Source organism: Scomber japonicus, chromosome 14 (genome assembly GCF_027409825.1).
Source record: "Scomber japonicus isolate fScoJap1 chromosome 14, fScoJap1.pri, whole genome shotgun sequence".
NCBI lineage: Eukaryota > Metazoa > Chordata > Actinopteri > Scombriformes > Scombridae > Scomber > Scomber japonicus.
This window is the reverse complement of record NC_070591.1, coordinates 19,446,695-19,462,255: the sequence shown is the minus strand read 5'-3', so window position 1 is coordinate 19,462,255 and position 15,561 is coordinate 19,446,695. Positions and strand designations below refer to the sequence as shown.

The window sequence follows — 15,561 nt, the reverse complement described above, 5'->3', positions numbered from 1 at the left end:
TCTGGTTTCTTCAGTCTTCTATGACAGTAAACTGATTATCTTTGAGACATTTGGGGTTGCATCTTAGGCTCTGGGAAATAAAAATTGACATTTTTCACATTTTTCTGACATTTTATGGACCAAACAAGTTGCAGCCTGAGATGCGTATTACTGCTCATTGCAACTAATGGAAATGATTTGCAGATTTTAGCAGAAGTCTAAATAAAAAGCTTGGATTTGCTGCAGTTTAAATAAAAACACTTTAGTGCAGGTGCAGAATTGAAGCACCAGTTGGCACCAGTATTATGCTGCAGCTGAAATTAAAACCACTATTTGTCATTTTTGCTCTTAAAGGAAAATAAGCATATTTTGCACATTGTGACCTCAACCAATGTGAAGGTTTTTACGCAATTATTTTCGCAAAGCTTGATTTTAAGGTCTTGGTTATTTGGAACGACTTACAACTACAGTAAAATGAGGCAAATAACAGTAGTTCTATGTGTTTTGAGAAAGCTAAGCTGCAGTTTCCATGATCACTTGATTGGAGGGAAAACTAGACAACAAATTGCTGCTCTCACTTTTATTCATGTCTCTGGAAGTTGTGATGGTCTGTGCATCATCTCAGACAAGCTTTTTACTTGCAGTAGACACTCAGGAGCAACAGACTGTTCCATATCTATAAGTGCACTCAATCATATGCTACAATACTTACTTACTGTACATAATAAACACAGTTTGTTATCACTGTCTTTATGCTGATAAATGTCCTGTTTACATCATGTCTTCTATTCTAAAAGCAGAATAAGAAAAAAATTTAAATACCTGAATTACAATAAAATAATTTATTTACGAAGGATACAGTGTCCTGGTGCCTTTGTATGTCATCCACAAACAAAACAGACCACAACATGTCCCCAAAATGTCAAAAGCACGAGGACTGAGATGGACTACATTCCCTTGATGACAGTTTTTAATATATACATTACTCCGGGTTAGGGGGCAAACTGGAAAAACCTAGAAACAGTCTTTGGTAATCCTCAATATGCCTCGATTCAGTCCAGTATGACTCGTCCCAGCTCTCCTTTCCTGAAGGCTCTTATGAAATCATAAGCTGCTGCTGTGTAGTTTGGGAGAGTGATGGTAATGTTCCCTGAGGGAGACGAGAAACAAACATTTTCATTACGGGACTAATCTTCTGATATGATGGTGATCACATTGTCAAGCTACAGTGAAATTTCAGATTGAGAAGCATTGAGGTTTCTGGTGAGCATTGTAAAATAACTTGACAGGCTGTTTTCTCACTTTACAATTGCAGTTCAAATGTTTTAAAAGCCTGTCTGGTTACTACATTAGTATATAATTCAAACATTTTGATAAGAAGATGACATAAGAATACCACTCTCATGGTAAATACACTCACAAGGACTTTATTATGAACACAGTATAATGCACAGTGCACCAATACCACCAGCCACTATGATCTCAGTAATAAACAGTAGAATTACCACCTTTCTGACGACAAAATGTATCGACAAAAAATGTCAACAGAAATTAAAAATTTAAACGCTTCGTAAAAGAAGAATTTTGTTTAGCCGGGTAGCTTAGTTAGTACAAAGACTACTCTTGTACTAACTGGGCAGTTATCCTGGACAAAAAAAATCAGTTGAGTTAACAGCCTCTTCTTTTGAGACTGACTCTGGACTGAATTCATTAGCTTTAACACATAGTAACACCAAAATCTTATTTAAGTTCATTACAACTAGGCTTATTACATTTAGCCAGGCTAGCTTTTCCCCTCATTTCCAATCATTGTGCTAAGCTAAACAGGCTGTTGTTGATAGCTTCACATTTAACGTACAAATACAAGAGCGGTATCAATCTTCTCATCTATGGCTTGGCAAGAAAGAAAAAGCAAAGCATATTTCTCAAAATGTGAAATCATTCCTTTAAAACAATTAAACTGAGAGATAGCTTGTCCATAACACTGTACTGTAGCAGGAGTATTTGTACAATTTGGACTTTCTTACCCACTCCAGTAATGGCTTTGACCCGTTGAGTCTTTCCAAGTTTTACAGCAATGCGTTTGAGGACTTGTTGGATGTCATCACTAGGCTCTTCGAGGTTGTATTTCTCCACATAACTGCACACAAACACAAACACACACACATACAGTATGCTATCATAATAGTGTGAAGAAAAATGACCATATGAAAGTTCACTCAATCATAAGTTCAAGAGAAAATTCACACCTGAACTTCTCATGCCGATTCAGAGAATAGAGTAAGTAGTCAGCAATTATGTCCTCACCCACTAAATGGTCAAGTATAGTTCCTGGAGAGAGACAGAAAACAGATACTTGTTGGGAACATTGGAAAAATGTCTTATTACACTTAAAGACTTTCTAATCTAATCTAAATATATATGAAATAAATAATTAAACTAAATATAGCGCAACATAGTTTCAACAAGGTGAACACATCATGTGCTTCCACTCACCACATAAAGCAAGCTTCATGCCTGTCTCAACACTCTCAATCTTAGGAGGCAAGACTCCTGGTGTGTCTAACAGGTGCATTATGGGTCGTTCAGACACCTGAGGACAAAATACAGTTATAAATTCTGAACACACACACACATACACACTAGCAGACACACAGACAAACATGTCCATTACACTTACCTGAATTTTAGTCAGCACTGCTCTAGTTATGCCTGGCTCACCACCTACTCGAGATGCACGGCCTGAAATGAACGTTTAATTAATTATTTAAAGGAGGTGAGCAGTCAAAATGATCTTGACAAGTAAACTACTTCCAACTGCTTTATAAACCTACCTTTTTTTAAATGTGTCCTTCTTAATGAGTTAATTAGAGAAGATTTTCCCACATTAGGCACTCCAATCACCATCAGACAATAATCTACATTCTGAAAGGTTTATAAATACATTACATGGTTAGAGAGCAGTGAGGACAAAGTTTCTCAAAACTGAAGTGATTTTAAATAAATGATTGCACTGTTTGGAGTGAGCGTACCTCATCTCTGTTATAACGTGGGTGGCTCTTAATTATGTCCATCACCGTCGGCACCAACTACAGAAAGAGCACGAAGAATGTGCACATGAAGTTCATAATCTTTCTTTAAATATCAACTGAAGACAAACTTCTGGAAACAGTCAAGTGTTTGGTATCCAATGGAGGTGACATTTACCTTTTTGATGTTGTCGTCTCTCTGCTTGAGACAGTCGGTGAAAAGAACATTTCTCACTCCATTTTTTTCCAGTTTCTTTAGGATTCTCTGCAGATAAACAGTAAAGAAAGGATTTTTTGTTAGTCATAAAATGCTGATGATGGGTGACTCAGCTAAAAAAAAAAATTGTTGTTTTTTTTCACTCCTGTATACATACAGGGTGTGGTTCAAGACCAAACATAAGAACTAGAACACTGTCAACAATTATGACATATTTATTCAGCAGCTACATGTGACCTTCATTAATCATTTCTCAAAATGACATCTACGCTACATGATAACAGTGTACAGGAGCTGATTTTTGTTTTGACTTTGCTAAAAGAGCAGAGAGACTTCTGGTTGCAGGAATACTTCACCTGTTTGTTGGACAGATCAGCGAGGTCCATCTTGTTCAGAATTAGCAAGTGTGGTTTGACATCTAGAGTCTCCTGAAACACAGAGTTTCTTCCAGAGAATGGGATTTGCTTAATGTTAAAGAAAAATAAACACATTCTTACTTTTTTTTGTGGCTTGTTCAAAATCATGCTGCTGGGATTTTAACCAGCACAAGTAAAAGATCACCATATTTCACAGATCCTTGTGTCTGATTGCTTTTAGAATATATTTAACTCTAAAATCTTTCCTTGTGGCTTGTCAAGATTTAATCACAAAGCTTTGTGTCAGGGCTATTATACTCTGGAATAACTGTCTACTAAGAGAAAAGCACTTATATCAAGTGATTGTTTTGTTACGTTCTTATCTTACTGTTTTTTGTTTTATTAAAAAAAATATTTTCATCAATTGTTTGCATTTTGGCTTGAAAAATGACTAATTTGTAAGACAACATGCAATCTCCTTTTTGGAAAGTGTTGTAAAGTTTATCATCATCATTATTATTATTATTATTAATGGACAGCAGGCATCTTATGACAATGCAGGAACTAATATTATTATGATTAATGGATTACTTTCCATGTAATTAAAATAAACTGCACTCTATTCTAACGCTAAGCAGTAAAACAAAAGGATATTCTGGCATCATGGATCTCTAAGATACAGTCCACATTCTTCATGTTGGCTCTCATCTGCTTCAGTCCTGCACACAGTCACATGAGGAAATTATGTGACCAGTAGAAGCACAAAAGACAGCCAAGAAACACATTCAAGTCGCAGACATTTATTTGACATGTTCTGGTGTGAAGTTGAAGCAAAGCTGTCACCTTTAGCCATGTGTCCGGGGAACCAGTGAGCCACGTCCCGTCCACCAAAGTCGAAAACGGTCCTAAACTTGGCGACATTACGGAGCGCCTGGTACAGTTTCATGTCTACAGTGAAGCTAAATGTGACATGACACACTTAATTTGACCTACTGGCTACAAAACCTCGCGCTGAACCAACACGTTTAAGGTGATACCATGGGTGATACACTGTTTACATGCATTACATTTCTTCCCCTTTGGATTAAAGCTGCATGTCGCCCCCTGCTGTACCGGAGTATACAATCATTTATAAAGAAGTTATATTGCGTATTAAAGGACAGGTTCACCATTTTACAAGTGTGTCTTAAAACAACAGGTGCCCATATGAACACTGAAAGAGGTTTTCCTCGCTTTCATCATTCCCCATCACTCACACTGTGTGTTAAGAAGTCATCTTCAAATAATCATTATGAAGAGGAGGGATGAGAATGGGGTGGATTTCCCATGATCCCCATGGTGACTGGGGGACTGGGCATTTGGCCCAGCAGATCATTTTTTCCCCTGCTCAGCAGTGGCATTATATTATTCTATATGCAATAGGCTACCCTTCTGATTCCACAACCCTAGCCAAAGCGTGAGAAGAAGGCATGTCAGTGAAAGGTTATCTAAAGTGTCTGATTAATTCGAAATTGGATAAAACGTAAATTGTTTTAATGCCCATAACCTCAAAGGCGAAAAGGCACTGAACTAAAGCAATACAAGCTCATAGGCCATACTGCAACACAAACTTAAAAATGAATATGAGTCAGAAGGGATTGTGAACAAAATTAAAGGACATACTGGAGTGTGGTGCTAGTGGACGGGGTGTTTGATCAATTTCCTGAGGTGAACTGGGCTGATTGGAAAAGTGCAACAATCAGGACACTTGTAGGAGTTAACTCCAGGAGATGGCAGTAATGCAACAATATATATGCCAACTGCCGCTAAATATCAAAGAAGAAGGAGAGCCTACACGACGAGTATTAGCCAATCAGGGGCAGAGTAGAGCGGGTCACGTGCCCTAGTAAAAAAAAAAAGACAGCCTTTTGACCCCAGATTCACTACGTTAACGGGAGTGAACTGTCATCTGTTTTAGTGCGAAACTAACTATGTCTGTGAATACAAACGCAAGAATAGTTATAGTAGGATGCGGGATATCAGGTGTAGCAGCGGCACAGAGACTCGTTAAAGCGGGATTTCACAATGTGAGGATAGTTGAAGCGACGGCAAGAAGCGGAGGAAGAATAAAAACAGGCAGACTGGGTGAGCCACTGTGCAACTTTCACTGTCATCTTCAGTCCGTTAGCACATCATAAAAAACCCACCTCCTTAACCCAAGAAAACTATGAAATATGTGTAATTTCGTGGGTGTTACCCTCGCATTAAGTGTTGCTTATGACTGCAGACAATCTAGTTAGTTAACCTTGGTGTTCACACTTTGTTATGATCAGCTGTGATTATGACAATAACTATGGGTTTGGTTTTAGTTTTGGCCATGTCTGTCCCCGTGATAAAGACTGTATGGCTGTGGCTTTGGTTGTTACGGTTACCAAAATATAACCATACATATAACCAGAAAACCAGAAAATATAACCAGATATTTGTGTGTAGAGCTGCGATGATTAATCGATAAAGTTGCATACTACCAAATAAATCAACTATTTTGATAATCGATTAATCGTTTTGAGTCTTTTTTAAAAAAAAAGGCAAGGCAGTTTTAATTATAAACCACAGCAGGGGGTTCTCTCCAGTAGGGGCTGGCTCAATTTGCGGCAGCGGCATCTTCCGCGGCATTTCTTGCGGCACCCAGAGATGCCGCAGAAAGTGCCGCTGGCTGCCGCCGGCAGCGGCATCTTCCGCGGCATTTCTTGCGGCACCCAGAGATGCCGCAGAAAGTGCCGCTGGCTGCCGCCGGCAGCGGCATCTTCCGCGGCATTTCTTGCGGCACCCAGAGATGCCGCAGAAAGTGCCGCTGGCTGCCGCCGGCAGCCGCACTTTCCGCGGCATTTCTTGCGGCACCCAGAGATGCCGCAGCTAGATGTCGCTAGTAGGCACTTTCCGTGGCATTTTTTGCGGCATTTTCTGCGGCATTTCTTGCGGCACCCACAGATGCCTCGGCTAGATGTCGCTAGTAGGCACTTTAGTAGGCACTTTCCGTGGCATTTTTTGCGGCACTTTCCGTGGCATTTTTTGCAGCACCCAGAGATGCCGCGGCTGCTGGGTGCAATTATGTGATACGGCATGCCGCTGTGTGCCGGGGGATAATGCTTGTGTCACCATGTGCTGGAGCATGGAGGAACACGTAGGGGGACGGGGCAGATGATAATAGCCTAAGTGCGGGATAGGCTATTAGTTTGAATTTCGGGGAAACCTGAGGAAGTATTTAGCAATGATATCCAAATTATAGCCTACTACAATTTGTCCAGATAAACCATCAACCACGAAACATCTCAAAATTATAGCCAAACAGATTAATAGATTTGTTCTGCTGTTTATTTATTATTATTTTTAATAATTCTCTTCATTTCTGCCCTGTTCCTAACTTTAAGCATACGTAATTTTGATGAATTCAACCCTTGAAATTACATTTTTATGGTTTCAATTAATAGCCTTGCAATGTTTTCCATAAAAATTTATTAACAAAAAGAAACAAACACAACAATTGAACAAGGTTGTGTGTGTGTGTGTGTGTGTGTGTGTGTGTGTGTGTGTGTGAGAGAGAGAGAGAGAGAGAGAGAGAGGGAGAGGGAGAGAGAGAGAGAGAGCTATATGCACACATCCACTACTTACTGAATTTCAGCCTGCTCCTGGTTTCCCGTCCTACATTATTGGACAAACGGATTAATCCAGGTGTGTCTGACCTCAACTTTTGGTCAGACACACCTGGATTAATCCGTTTGTAGGACGGGAAACCAGGAGCAGGCTGAAATTCAGTAAGTAGTGGATGTGTGCATAAAGCACATTAATCTTCAAATCTAGCCCACACTTTCAAGTCCATTTTATCTATCAATTCTTGATTGAAAGTGTCATATTCGGTCTTTTTTCCAAACACAAATGTGAGGTGTTCTGCTGGAGAACATTCGTCGTAGTCCTCGTTCCACACTTTCAGTTCCTCCAGCAGGTCCTTTTTTTCTTTGTTGTCCATTGAAAGAACCGCTGGCAGTTTCAATTGTCCTTCAAAGGATCTCTTTTTGCACCAGTCTGCAGCTGCCACAACATCGCGGAGAAACACATTTTGCTGCAGTGAAGATGAAAACATGGTCCAGGTATGGATGTCATTCTCAAATAGGGTTAAAATTTTGAATTTTTTAATTGCACACCATTAACCAATAGAGCCTAGTTCATAACTTGTACGTAATAAGGAGGACCTGTAAGGTGTTGCTGAGGTGATGAATATCTCAATTTCCAATAAGTTACCATTGTGATCTTTTTCCGGATAAGCAACAGCAGATAGATGTATGGATTTCATCTACCAATTTTGTATTTGTTTAGATCCACTTTTATGCCTTTACAATATACAATAATGGATCTGGCAAAATGTTTAGATATCTGTGACATTTAATATTTTTGATATATGGTGTCTCTAAATGTGCTGTATGGCTTTGGCTATTCAATATAAGATGAAAAAAAATCTCTGTATAATTGCTGCAAGACACTTATAGAATAGTAATGGCGCCGTGTTATTTTGCGTCCCATTAACCTGGTGTTTATCTTTCTATGAGTAAACAAAACGGATATTGGTGTTATGTAATAGGTCATTAATATATATATATATATATATTTGAGTTATTGTGGCTGTTTAAGCTACACGCTGCATACTATGCAAAGCCTTTCATTTGAAAAGCTGAAAACGTAACAAGCTTGTTATAAGCTAGTGCCTAACTACTTTGGTGAGAGGGGGAGGGGGCCTTGCTAGAAGTTTTAAATTTGCCTACTTAATTGTCAAATTACTTGAGTGGAAATAGCAGACGCTTTAAATTATACAACTAAAATCAAGGCACACATTTGACTAAATTGATTATGACTTACCTATGTTTCTCCAGTCGTCAATGTCTCTTTAGGGATTTGAAATACAGGACTGACAGTCGTACGCTGATGTGACAAATGAGTGGGCAGTCGTCAAAATGATTTGACACGCTCTCGGGTTGCCAGGTGTGACAGGTAACTCTCCAAAGTAGGTTATGATATTTAAAAATGCGGTTTTATACACAATTTTCCATAATTAAAAAAAAAAATCTCTCATAAAAATTAAGTATAGGCTATTTTAGTAGGCCTTGCCTCTTATTATGTCACATATCTCCAACACTATAACAAAAATACACAAATCCGTTTATCAGTATTATAGACCAATTGCCTAAAAAGCTGATGTTAAAAATGTGACGCAGTCTCATTGTGTCATAAAGTGTCACAAATCTTATTGTAAGTATTGCCTTAGCACACGTCCATTTTAGTTATAGTGGATAAAGAAAGATGAGGACAGGGAAACCCAAACATGGCAACCATTCTATATGTATTCTTTAGGCTACGTTTAACATGTGTGGCATCAAAACATAATTATTTTCTAACGTTGACATGTCTGTAAATTGCCATCTAAAGCCTAAAACCATGCCACAGTCATGAAATCATTGCCGCGTAAAGTGCCTACTACCGACATCTAGTTGCGGCATCTGTGGGTGCCGCAAGAAATGCCGCAGAAAATGCCGCAAAAAATGCCACGGAAAGTGCCTACAAGCGACATCTAGCTGCGGCATCTCTGGGTGCCGCAAGAAATGCCGCGGAAAGTGCCGCTGCCGGCGGCAGCCAGCAGCACTTTCTGCGGCATCTCTGGGTGCCGCAAGAAATGCCGCGGAAGATGCCGCTGCCGCAAATTGAGCCTGCCCTCTCTCGGGTTCTAGGTGCTGTAAAAGCAGTACAATACTAAGTTAAAACAAAATTGAACAGTCTATGTCTTATGTCTAAATTCTCTGATTCCAGTTTCTCAAATGTAAGTATCTTTTGGTATTTGTACTCTTATATGACAGTAACCTAAATATCTATGTTGTGTGTATGCAGTGAATTTATCTGATTGTGTTGGCTGATGATGTGAAGTCTTCTTGAACACCTGTAGTGCACTGGGCATAACCTGCATATCAGGTTTTTTCAGGGCGTTCCCATCAGATGTAAATAAATTAGAAGATGTAAAGAGCAGCTAAAGCACAGAGCAGCTGTAGCATTATACATAGCTACAGAAACAAGAAGCACCTCCATAGCCACAGTCTCAGCCCTGAACAGTTTCAACCATAGTGTGACCAAATGTCAGAAAATAGTTTGAAATGGTAGGACTAAAAGTAAAATACTCAATGTAAGTAAAAATTATGTCGTTTAAAATCAGATTTCTGCGGTTGAAAGTCAAAAATCGTAGATACCGATCTTATTATTATCTTCTACTATCAATATTTTTGTTGAAAAGTTAGAATTTTACTATATGACAACTTTGGTTTAAGGGTTTTGCTTTAAAAAAAATCGTAACTAACTTTTACAAACAAAAGCAGATCTTAAAGATCCAAGTATTGTCTCCTCAGTTGATTGTATTGTTTTTTCTTAACCATGACCGTACCCACCTACTTCTGTCTGCTATAAATCATGTGACTGAGATAATTATACAAGAATTATAAGAGATCATTGTAAAAGAATAAACAGACTGCTATAAGATTGCTGTGAGGGAGCATAAAAACAACCCAGATTAAATCCCTTTTCATCTGTAACCTCACCTTGTCTTTTGGGTCTGTAGGTAATAATATTCTTGAGATAGGAGCAAACTGGATCCATGGACCATCCGAGGAGAACCCAGTGTTTCGTCTGGCGCGTCAGTACGGGCTCCTGGATCCAGAGGCCCTCACCCCAGAGAACCAGGCCATGGACGTTGGAGGACATCCCCCCTGGGTTCCCAACGTCTTCAGCAGTTCAGGTTTAAAAATCATTGCTTGTCCACTGTGTATTATCTATCTATATGGGTCCTCTGCAATATAATGCAGAGGAGAAGCAGATGTTATTTGCCATTTTATACTACCCAGAACTCAGTAAATGATTGCAAAGCTTTAATGACAAGGTACAAGGATATAAACAGTATGAAATGAGCATTTGAGCAAAATAAACAGAACTAAAGTGCTTTTGCACAATTGTGCATTTGGCCAATGTCTTTGTTATCACTTGGTTATTGATTTACTGCAGTGTCAGTGTGTGAGTGCACTGGGTGAACTCATGTAAACCTGCTGATATTCACCTAATTAAATAGTTGTGTAATGTGCGCAGGTCAGAAGCTGAATGTTGAGGATTTGTATCCTGCTTTGGAGATGTTTGCTGAGCTGCTGGATGAAAGTTCAGAATTTCAGAGTCGTGGAGGAGAACCATGGACCAATGTGGGGGATTTCATACGGTCAGAGGTACATTTCTCTACGTTTAAGAGTAGGCTTAAAACTTTCCTTTTTGATAAAGCTTATAGTTAGGGCCGGCCACGCTCCTCTTCTCTCCTATCCTTCCTCTCTACCCCAACTGGTCGAGGCAGATGGCCGCACACTCTGAGTCTAGTTCTGCCTGAGGTTTCTTTCTGTTAAAAGGGAGTTTTTTTCTTGCCACAATGTTCCTGGAAGTGTGTTTCTTAGCTGTCAATATGTCAGATGTTCTGAGTTATAAAATTATTCTTGCAAAAATAAAGAGTTTGTTTTGTTGATTGTTGTCTGGCGCAGGTGCAACAACGAGCAGCTGAGAAGTGGAAAGATATTGATGCGACCACCAGATCTTTGCAACTGTGTGTGATAAGTAACATGTTGAAGGTGGAATGCAGCGTTAATGGGACTCACAGCATGGACGAGGTTGGCCTGGGGGCCTATGGCCTATACAAGACTCTACCTGGCCTCGACTGCACATTCCCAGGGTTTGTACTCCAACACTGAATACATACAGTGCAGCAACCAATTTAATTATGTCACAATTTCTCACATTTATTCCCTTGCTTGCCAGTTTATACCTTGATAAGGTATATGGACTTATATAGTGCCTTTCTAGGCTTCCAACATCTCAAAGTGCTTTACAATACAAGCCACATTCACCCATATATATACACATTCATACACTGATGGCAGAGGCTGCCATGCAAGGTGCCTGCTCTAATTAAATTTCTAATCCCACACACACACTCACACACTGATATCACATCCCTCAGGAGCATTTCTGTATCCAAGGACTAGAGGAACAAGCTCTATGTCCAGAACCATAATGGCCCCAAAACTAATTAAATTTGAATACACTGTATAGTGCCATTTGTATGTGAATATTATTTTTTGGTTTATACATAATTTTTAGAATTTTAAATTATGATAGATATATATGAATGAACACCTCACAATATGGCTCAATATAGTTAAACTGCACACAAACTACAGTTTCTGAAATGAATATTATAACTCTCATGACGGTAGTATTTATTTTATAGTGACATGAAACTTAACATTATATAAGTATTTGTGATGTTGTAACTTGCAAAGTGTTGGACCAACTTGGCAGTTTTACATACGTATCTAAATACATCAATCAATCTGTTAATTAATTAATTGTTCTAGCTGTGTAAACAGTATATATCTAAATTACTGAAACATAGTTTTATTTCTCTTGCAGTGGTTATGAAGGCCTTGTCAAAAACTTGATGTCGGTGCTCCCTGCTGGTTTGGTGACCTATAATCAGCCTGTGCGCTGCGTCCACTGGAACAACACAGAGAAGAGAGGATACCCTGTGACAGTCGAGTGTGATGATGGGGAAAAGATCGCTGCTGATCATGTTATCGTCACTGTACCTCTAGGTACTATCAGATGCATAGAGAGATGCTTGAAGGGAACATATGCACATTTTTAATCTGGGACTCTACTTGGAATATCTTTGCATGATTTACAGCCACAAAAACTATCTGTTTAACTCATGCTGACCTATGGAGGCCAAGCCATGCAACTAACTAGGTCATTTGTTAAGTAGGATTTCACTGCTTTGTCTTGTTCTTTACTCACAATATCAACTTCTCATCTGTACATGTTCAAGCCGAAATATGAGAAAGGGCAACACAAACACATATGGAAAAACCTTAGCAACAGCAACCCCCTCAAAATGACTTATTTCGCTATCAGAATTTGATCCATTCAGTCTGATAACATTTGTAAAGTCTAGGAGAGCTGTATGATTCAATTATTTTATGCTCATTCAAGTTAGCAGAGGGCTAACCAGAAGTTAGCCTACTCAACTGGCAGAAGTCTATGGGCCAGACTAGGAATGTCTCACTCGACATGACATTTAAAAACTCTGTATAGTTTGAAATACTGAGAGGCTTATCTGGCGGTGACGGGCTTAATCATCATTGTGTGAACTCAATTGGCAGGGACTTGAATCTAACTGATGTTCATTTATATTTAAAAGTTGCTCACTGCAGGCTTAACTCATTCTGGTTGTTCTGTCTTCTCCAGGATACCTAAAGAAGCACTATTCAACCCTTTTCCATCCATCTCTACCTCTACACAAGCTGCACTCCATCCAGAGACTAGGTTTTGGAACAAACAATAAAATATTTGTGGAATTTGACTCGCCGTGGTGGGATACTGACTGTGAGGTCATCCAACTGGTGTGGGAAGATGAGGTGAGTTGTGTAGTCAATGAATAAAGCAGCAGTGTTACTGTATGGTACTTAAATTAACATACTTTGTGCTACAGCTATATTTACATATAATTTATTAAGATAATATTTGCTGTCATTGCCATCTGTATGTAAAATAGAGGCTCCTGCTCTCATTATTTCCTCTGCTTCTTATTTTCACCCTTTTCCCTCTTGGCCTTATCTTGGGCTGGCTAAGCACAAACATGGGCTTTGCTTTTGGCTAGTTCTTATTTCCCTCAGTGACATCTCTTTCAACTCCCTCTAAAATGTTAATTAAGAAAAACAGAACACACATGATGGAAAAATAATTGACTGAAAGGAAAGCAGTCATAGTGTGTATTATTTTGTCTTATTCTCCATCCATACATATTCCAAAAAGCCATGTTTGATGTTTATGGTACCAGTAAACTATTCAAAACACTTGAACTGTCTGTTTTATTTCTTGTCATGATTCAGGATACCATGGTGGACCAGGTGCCAGATGTTCAGAGAAGCTGGATCAAGAAATTGTTTGGATTCACGGTGCTTAAACCCACTGAAAGGTCAACAACCACTTTAAACCCATGTTTTTTTTTTCATGGAAAATAATTTAAAAATGGATTGATTAAAACCCAGTTTGTGTTTTAACTTTCAGGTATGGCCATGTTCTGTGTGGCTGGATTGCTGGTCATGAGTCAGAGTATATGGAGACACTGCCTGAACAAGAGGTTTCACATGCCATCACACAACTCATCCGCAGGTTTACAGGTTAGTCTGAACAATTCACAACCGTACTCCTCCATTGACACACATTATTTCTATTTTATAAAAACAGTTTTAAAGCCTTGGTCAAGGATGATTTGTCAGCACTTGTGGACTAACTGTGTGTTTAGGTAACCCCACCATTACACCGCAGAGAATCATGCGCTCTCAGTGGTTTCATGACCCCTGGACATGTGGATCCTACACTTACCCTGGAAAAGGCTGTTCAGCACAGGACCTGCAGAACATGATGGAGCCCCTGCCTACGGAGAGCTCACAGTCACAGGTACCTACACATTCACTTTCAAACCCTTTTTTCAGATTTTCACACAGTTTTTAAACTATGTGGTCTGTTCCAGCCCCTACAGGTGCTGTTTGCCGGAGAGGCGACTCATCCCTGCTACTTCTCCACCGTCCATGGAGCTGTTCTCACTGGGTGGAGAGAGGCTGATAGACTCATCTCTCACTACTCCTCCAGCAGTTCGTCTGAGCTGACCATGTCTAAGCTTTAAGAGATCTATCAGAATTATAAATGAAACTGAAACAGTGATTGAATTATGATGGCATTGAGAGTTTTGATGATCATGCACATTGTAACTTAAAATTTTAGAGAGTGCCTCAGTGAGGTGTAATATTGCTGTCATCACGCTGTTGATGATCAGGGCTTTAAAATAGAAACTGCTGGTGTTTACATCTAAGACGTGCTCCACCCAACTGATCAGTACAGTAATGATATTTGGATTGAATAAATTGAGGATCACACTTTAAATAATAACTGGTTTAGGACCTCCATGAAATTGCTCATAGCTATTTACAAATCAGCCTAATGCTGTTATGTCATTTTTTAATACTGATTGAACTTATTTTTAATGTTTCACCAATCAAATAGTTTATTGATTGTTTATAAATGTTTATGGTTTTAACAAATTATAATTCTATCAAGTTTTTTAAGTTTTTTTAAGTTGAAGGGAGGTCTGTTGTTGAAGCCTGTGGCTTCTTGACCTCTCCAGTCACATTTGTTTTATTTTTGTCATCTGTCATCATTTATGCTATTTTATGTGAAATAATGAAATAAATAAATGGTTTTATAAACATTTATGTCTTTAGTCAATGAGTAAATTAATTTGATAAAATATTCAGTTAAATTACTTTTTTCATGGTTCAGTTGCACAAACTTGGGTGTCATGTTCTGTTTAGTCTTTTGTTAGGGACACTGTGTGTGAGTTATCACTGGTGTGCTACAACCAGATATTCCCAGCCTCTGTCAGAAGGGTAACAACTGATAGAATGAAGAAAGGACTTCCACTGCGTGTATTCCTCTATGTCATCCACACACACATCCTTATCTTTAAAAGGGGAGGAAACACAAATCACCCTTCACATCATTTCTCCTGTGAATGTTGGCAGCTCCTCCTGTGATTGGCTGTTATTTTCTATTATATATCAAGGTGAATGAGGTTGGACAGCAGTGTGAGGCAGAGAAAGCTACCATCAGCACTGTACTTCTTCTATCAGTCCATTAGATGGTGTCATGCAACTGCAGTGACGAGCAGCACACATGATGCATGGAGGATTTACATTCACTAACACACACTGAACTTGAAAGGAGGCTTCATTAATATTCAGTAAATACAACTACACTAAACAACATTTAAAAATGTTGTGCATGATTTATGAATGATGCCACATATCTTGCACACTCT

General features: G+C 39.0%; 2 protein-coding genes across 3 annotated transcripts; one reads left to right on the top strand and one right to left on the bottom strand.

Annotated features, from left to right (window-relative positions):
* Window positions 1–802: 802 nt before the first annotated feature.
* Window positions 803–4,632, bottom strand: mtg1 (mitochondrial ribosome-associated GTPase 1). Of its 2 annotated transcripts, none has more exons than XM_053333216.1 (11): window positions 4,425–4,632; window positions 4,237–4,300; window positions 3,582–3,687; window positions 3,187–3,273; window positions 3,012–3,068; window positions 2,814–2,904; window positions 2,660–2,721; window positions 2,476–2,572; window positions 2,229–2,310; window positions 2,007–2,119; window positions 803–1,129 (listed from the first exon to the last, which is right to left on the bottom strand). In XM_053333216.1, the coding sequence occupies exons 1-11, from the start codon at window positions 4,525–4,527 to the stop codon at window positions 1,032–1,034; spliced, it is 960 nt and encodes a 319-aa protein (XP_053189191.1). In that variant the 5' UTR covers window positions 4,528–4,632; the 3' UTR covers window positions 803–1,031. The 2 variants fall into 2 exon arrangements, with proteins under 2 accessions (XP_053189191.1, XP_053189192.1); XM_053333217.1 differs by having other exon boundaries at window positions 2,011–2,119.
* A 905-nt stretch (window positions 4,633–5,537) lies between these two features.
* paox (polyamine oxidase) lies at window positions 5,538–14,810 on the top strand. The gene is made up of 10 exons (XM_053333200.1): window positions 5,538–5,705; window positions 10,213–10,389; window positions 10,734–10,864; window positions 11,168–11,355; window positions 12,096–12,277; window positions 12,930–13,099; window positions 13,574–13,659; window positions 13,752–13,864; window positions 13,990–14,144; window positions 14,218–14,810. The coding sequence occupies exons 1-10, from the start codon at window positions 5,552–5,554 to the stop codon at window positions 14,368–14,370; spliced, it is 1,509 nt and encodes a 502-aa protein (XP_053189175.1). The 5' UTR covers window positions 5,538–5,551; the 3' UTR covers window positions 14,371–14,810.
* The last annotated feature ends 751 nt before the right edge of the window (window positions 14,811–15,561 follow it).

Bases quoted from the DNA above. Each gene is read 5' to 3' on its own strand.
- mtg1 (XM_053333216.1), bottom strand. From the start codon at position 4,527: ATGAAACTGTACCAGGCGCTCCGTAATGTCGCCAAGTTTAGGACCGTT. The intron at 3,688-4,236 runs AATATCCTTTTG...TAACATTAAGCA, and splicing joins TTAGAGATCCATGATGCCAG to AATCCCATTCTCTGGAAGAA. The intron at 3,069-3,186 runs GTAAATGTCACC...CTCTTTCTGTAG, and splicing joins GAGACGACAACATCAAAAAG to TTGGTGCCGACGGTGATGGA.
- paox (XM_053333200.1), top strand. From the start codon at position 5,552: ATGTCTGTGAATACAAACGCAAGAATAGTTATAGTAGGATGCGGGATA. The intron at 11,356-12,095 runs GTTTGTACTCCA...TTTCTCTTGCAG, and splicing joins CTCGACTGCACATTCCCAGG to TGGTTATGAAGGCCTTGTCA. The intron at 13,660-13,751 runs GTCAACAACCAC...TTTAACTTTCAG, and splicing joins GTGCTTAAACCCACTGAAAG to GTATGGCCATGTTCTGTGTG.